Source organism: Anopheles darlingi, chromosome X (assembly GCF_943734745.1).
Source record: "Anopheles darlingi chromosome X, idAnoDarlMG_H_01, whole genome shotgun sequence".
Lineage (NCBI taxonomy): Eukaryota > Metazoa > Arthropoda > Insecta > Diptera > Culicidae > Anopheles > Anopheles darlingi.
In genome coordinates, this window is record NC_064873.1 from 4,637,022 (window position 1) to 4,642,889 (window position 5,868).

At 54.4% G+C, this 5,868-nt stretch overlaps 1 protein-coding gene across 3 annotated transcripts; it reads left to right on the forward strand.

Moving 5' to 3' along the window:
• Positions 1–987: 987 nt before the first annotated feature.
• Positions 988–5,720, forward strand: LOC125952365 (prolyl 4-hydroxylase subunit alpha-1). 3 transcript variants are annotated; one of them, XM_049681815.1, is made up of 7 exons: positions 988–1,584; positions 2,461–2,795; positions 2,881–3,368; positions 3,459–3,631; positions 3,776–4,330; positions 4,400–4,565; positions 4,652–5,720. In XM_049681815.1, the coding sequence occupies exons 2-7, from the start codon at positions 2,563–2,565 to the stop codon at positions 4,735–4,737; spliced, it is 1,701 nt and encodes a 566-aa protein (XP_049537772.1). In that variant the 5' UTR covers positions 988–1,584; positions 2,461–2,562; the 3' UTR covers positions 4,738–5,720. The 3 variants fall into 3 exon arrangements, with proteins under 3 accessions (XP_049537772.1, XP_049537788.1, XP_049537780.1); XM_049681831.1 differs by having other exon boundaries at positions 3,779–4,330; XM_049681823.1 differs by lacking the exon at positions 988–1,584 and adding an exon at positions 2,251–2,324.
• The last annotated feature ends 148 nt before the right edge of the window (positions 5,721–5,868 follow it).

The following is a 5,868-nucleotide window of genomic DNA, read 5'->3' on the forward strand; positions in this document are numbered from 1 at the left end:
CGGCAGTAGCAGTAGCAGCAGTCTAGCTGCTGCTGCTGCTGCTGCATCGGGGCATCATATCGCCACACACAGTCCGACCTACTATTGTAGTCCTCCCGTCAACGGGGGGCCTCCCGCTGGCGTGCTGAGCGCGGCTGTCCTTTCGCGCAAAAGACCCGTCCGGCTGGCGGACTACATATAATAATGCCATGTGCCACCTCTCGCTGTTCGGCTGTTACGACACACCGCGATGAGAAGGTGATGGTGGTGGCTGGTGCTGGTTGGAATTGGTTTTGTTCGGGTGGGGGGGGGGGTCTCGTCGCGGTCTCCTCTCATATCCGCACTTCGCAGCAGCAAATTATCATCGCATCACGCCGCGCACTGATTTCCAGGGCAGTAAAGACAAAAGGCGAGAGCGAGACACGCACACACAGGCACACACACACACACACACACACACACACGCAAATACATGCACACGCTCGCACGCTCTAGCTCAAAAGACAAAGATCGTAAACGCACGTACGCACGCATGCTAGTCTCTCAGCTGAAGTTTCCAGATGTTCTCTCTCTCTCTCTTTCTTTCTTTCTTTTTTTTTCTTTCTTTCTCTCTCTCTTCATTCAGTCTCCAGCGCTATGAGCGCATCTTCCTGTGCCCTGTACCCAAACAACAGACGACATGCACAGTGCTTGATGCACTTTATGCGACACGCCCACACACGCCCTATGTTACCGTATAGAAACTGATTGCAATACAAACTCCATGGAGTCATTTTATTCTGCTTTCAGATGAGTGTGTATGTAGTGTAACAATAGGTATTTGTTTGTGAACCCATTTTCAATTATTATCATGGTGGTTCAGATGTGCGTCTGTGGTGTCACCAACTGTCCCTGGAAAGCGAAACTAGAAAGAGAGTCTACGCTGTTCGCGAGAAACAAACAGAGAGGGGAGAGAGTGACAACGCGCGCGCAAGAGAGAAAGAAAGAGAGAAAGAAGGAAACAGGAGTATCAAACGAGACGGAATGCGGGGAAGAAGCCGAACCGACCGAGAGCGAGGGTGGTGCGAGACCGTGTGGTGTTTCTCGTGCGTGTTCACGTAGAGGCACACAAAGTACGCACAGACACACAGGCTGCTGTGCGCGGTGACGTTTGTCATCAGGAAGAAGGACGCACCGCCAGCAACAGCAGCAACAGCAGCGGCAGCAGTTAGCCCGCATCCAGTTCTTGCGGGATTTTTGACAGATGGCCAGCCAGCCTGATGGTGCCACTACTGCTCTGCTTGCTCTCTGCTGCCGCCCGTTGTGTAGTGCTACGTGATCGTGTGCGCGTGGACCACGCTCCAGTACAGTAGCGGTCTTCGGCACTGCCTACCACTGGCACTGCTGTTTGAGATTAGAGAGGTTGTGCGCGTCGTGCGACCCACCCATCCTTTTTTACTCACGAACCCGGACTCGCGCAAGTAATCGGGCGGACGGTCAGGTCGTCACATCGCAGGACCAGGATCGCAGTAATAAACGCAACGACACGGACTGGTGGACCGCTCGAAGAGAGGTGCTGCTGCTGCTGCTACCGTGCAGAACCGGGTAGTCAGGTAGAAACCACCGGTGAGTAGTCGCGTGTTGTTGTTTGTTGGTCGAGTGTTAGTTGTTTTAGATATCTTCGGCGTCCTAATACCAGCACCGTCAGCCACACAAACAACCAAACACTTTCATCTTCAACAACCGTCCCTGGGAACCAAACAATCAACTCGATCCATGCCATTAGACGGGGAGGGGGTACGCGGCACGGCACCATAATGCATGCACCATCTGATGTACATCTGATGCAGAGAGACAGGCAGCGGCGGGTGGTTAGGCTGGTAGGCAGGCAGGCTAGCTGACTGCCTACGCCTTCGTCAAACATGCTCCTGCTGTTCGGTCGACAGTTCACTTCCGTTCCGTTTGCTAGAACCGCGCCGCATGTGTTATGATCGTTATCAGCCTATTCTTTCAGCCCCCGCTCCACCACCTCCCCGCTCTAATGTTCATCGTCGTCGCCGAAAGCGTGGTGGTGGTTGCTTAGCTGGCAGTTTCTTGGTTCGCGGCAAAATGCTTTACCCCGTTCTTCGGCCACAAGCCACTGTGTGGTGTTCCATTCGAGCGATGCGAGGACGGCGTACGGCTGCGTAAAGTTCTCGAACGTCTCTAGAGTGCCGCTCTATCCCATACCGATACCGTCGTGCTCCGTGCCAACGAATTGGTGCTGCTATAATTGCCGTGCTGGTGAATGTGTTTTGCTTCCCGATTCGAAACTGCAACCTGCGATCAGCGACCACAAATATCGACTAAAAAGGAGTGTATGCCGAGTGCGTGCATTTTTGTATTGTTGTTCTTTTTTTGCGAGAAATCGCACGTGCACTACCGGCAGTGTGGCTTGACGGGAGATCATACAACTAACGCTCATTTCTTTCCCTACTGTCTCTTCTTTCTTTCTCGGTATAGCTGTTTCCCTGCGTTGGCAACCCACAAGGGCACAGGGACATATCACAGGACGCCCAAGTGTGACGAAGTGTGAGCAGGGATCAGTAGTAGTGGCTAGCGCGAATGATGATCTCACAGCGTAACGGCACGACGCGGACGTGTAACCGCTGGATGATGATGGCGATGATGGCGATGATGGCGATGGGCATCGCGATGAACGGTTTACCATCGGTTGGTGGCGAGCTGTTCACGGCACTGGCCGACATGGAGGAGCTGCTCGAGACGGAGGCCGTGCTGATTGCCAATCTAGACAATTATGTTCAGGCCCAGGAGGAGAAGCTGCTACAGCTGCGACGGTGCGAACCCGAAGCAAACCCAGCGCCCTTTTATTTTCCCGACCCGAAAGCTAATCTGTGCTCTTTTTTCTTTTTTCGCGCGCAGCAAGGTACAGGAGTATCGGCGGGAGCACACAGAGGCGGCGCGCGATGTCAGCGCTTACCTGTCGAACCCGGTGAATGCGTTTCTGCTGACCAAGCGGCTCACCACCGACTGGCGCTACGTGGAGAACCTGATGACGTACGAGGTGGGGAAGGAGTTCCTTGAGAACGTGACCAGCTACCGGAGCGTGCTGAAGTTCCCGTCCGACGAGGACCTGAACGGGGCGGCCGTGGCGCTGATGCGCCTACAGGACACCTATAACCTCGACACGGCCAGCGTCGCCCGCGGTATGCTGGACGGCGTACAGTACAGCACCGAGCTGTCCGCGGGTGACTGCTTCGAGCTCGGCCGCCAGAGCTACCTAAATGGCGACTACTACCACACGGTACTGTGGATGCGCGAAGCAATGGACCGTCTGACGCATGAGGTCAACCGGACGGCGATGAAAGAGGACGTGCTGGAGTATCTGGCATTTTCCACCTTCAAGCAGGGTAAGCCAAAGGTTCCAGAACAGCATTACCCCGAGCATGATTACTACGAGTAGAGTTAGACGAGTTCTGCTCTGTACCTTTGCTCCCCAGGTAACATTCAGACAGCTCTGTCGATGACGGAAGAGCTGCTGGAGCTGGTACCGGATCATGAACGGGCCGTCAGCAACAAGGCGTACTATGTGAAGGAGCTGGAGAAGGAGGCCCTACAGAAGATACTCCGTGGCGACGATGGCAGCGAGGAGGTCCCCGTCGACACTAGCACGGTATGGTAGTGTGTGCGTAGCGAGTGAAGGGAGGCGCTCGGGCCTTCCTCCATCGGCCTGCCTAATGGAGCAGTTTTTCTTTTTGCGATTTTCTTTCACATTCCAACACACACGACATCCTGGGTGGGCCCACTTCGCCCTTAGAAGATCCACAAAGGTGAGGCGTCACCGCACGTGTACGATAAGACCGAACGCAAGCTGTACGAGCAGCTGTGCCGGGGCGAACAGGAGCCACCGATCGAGCTGCGGTCGCAGCTGGTCTGCCGGTACACCACCAACCGGTCGCCTTTTCTACGGCTGGCGCCGCTCAAGCTGGAGGAAGCCTACCGGCAACCGGACATCGTGATCTACCACGATGTGATGTCCGATCGCGAGATCGAGCTGATCAAGCACTACGCTCGGCCACGCTTCCGGCGCGCCACCGTCCAGAACTACAAGACGGGCGAGCTCGAGTTTGCCAACTATCGCATCAGCAAGTCCGCCTGGCTGAAGGATACGGAGCACGAGGTGATCCGCACGGTAAGCCAACGGGTCGAGGACATGACCGGTTTGACGATGGCTACCGCCGAGGAGCTGCAGGTCGTCAACTACGGCATCGGTGGCCACTACGAGCCGCACTTTGACTTTGCGCGGCGCGAGGAGCGCAATGCGTTCAAAAGCCTCGGCACCGGCAACCGGATTGCCACCGTGCTCTTCTACGTAAGTGATCTGTGTCTGTGTCACACCTCGCACACTAACGCAGACTTTCGCTTTCTTTCCGTTGGGCAGATGAGCGACGTGACACAGGGCGGTGCGACCGTCTTTCCCTCCCTCAACCTGGCGCTCCGACCCCGCAAGGGTACGGCCGCCTTCTGGCACAACCTGCACGCGTCCGGCAACGGGGACTATGCGACGCGCCATGCTGCCTGTCCGGTTCTCACCGGCACCAAATGGGGTACGAATACGTGGCCCACTACATTCACCCTCTTCAAATCTCTGGTGTTTAAAGCTCTTCTTTAATTCGCTCTTTTTTTCCTGCAGTATCCAACAAGTGGATCCACGAGCGGGGCCAGGAGTTCCGGCGACCGTGTGGCCTAGAGCCGGACCACCCGGAAGATTTGTTCTGATAGCGAGCCCGCCCGCCCGAGTAGCCGTGCGTACGGCGAGCCATAATGATGCTAACGACCCTCATTGACCATGACCCTCTGAGTTCTCTTCATTAGCCCCCTGTTTAGCTATTAAAGTGGAGGACTGCGTGGACTACCAAGCAAGGAGCTACCACCAGTTGTCGCGCCATCGTAAACGTTGCCATTTCTCATCGTGAGCGTATATTAATATTAAATAATCTTTTAACCATTTTTTTTATGTACTGCCTAGACCTAATTGCAATCGTGCACCCAAAGCCAAATTCCTATTTCCGTATTTAATGTGTTTAACGCTAATGGGGTGGGGAGCGACCATAGCTTAGTGAAAGGGCGGCTAACTTAATCGAACGACCATCGGGCGAACAAACGAATCACTCTGCTACACTCCGGGCCCGAACCGCACGCCCGCCCGCGTCACCAAAGGATAGGCGATTCGTTAGCTTGAGACGCGGCGCAAAGCACTACTACCAAAAGTCAGCGAGTGTGTTCGAACACTCGAATTGTGATGGTTTCGTTCCAATGCTAACGCTTTTGTTTTCGGCTTTTCGTTACTTTACCTGTTATATGATTATAATTCGGCGACGACGAACTGTTACGACGACAGACGCGAAGCAATCCGCCCCGGGGTGAAGCAGGTTGGATTCCAACGATGTGAAAACACGATCCGCGGTTCGCCAAACTGACCGAAAACCGCGCCTTGCGCCCAATGGCAAGCGCATTGGCATACTCATTTAGCTAAGCGCCGAAACCGAACTGGTTAGTTGTAAATTAGGCATTTAACAAAACGCAACGCAAAAGAAAACTCACAACAAACTCACTACCGAACAACCCGGGTACGGTGTGCTTTCGCTGAGAGACTTTCGACGTGAGCACCAACGTCAGGAGTAGTAGCGAGCAACGTGCACCGTGTGCGTGCCATGTACCGAGTGAAAGTGGAAAATAAAATCCCGTTTTTTGTATGTAAAGTCCTGTCCACTCCTTACGCCGTCGCCTCCGCTTCATCTGGTACTGTTTCATTTACCATTGGGCCCGGACGATGGCCCCCACCATGAAAAAGGAACAAACGTGTCGTCTGAACTGACTGACTTCTCAAACATCCGAGCTACAGAGTTG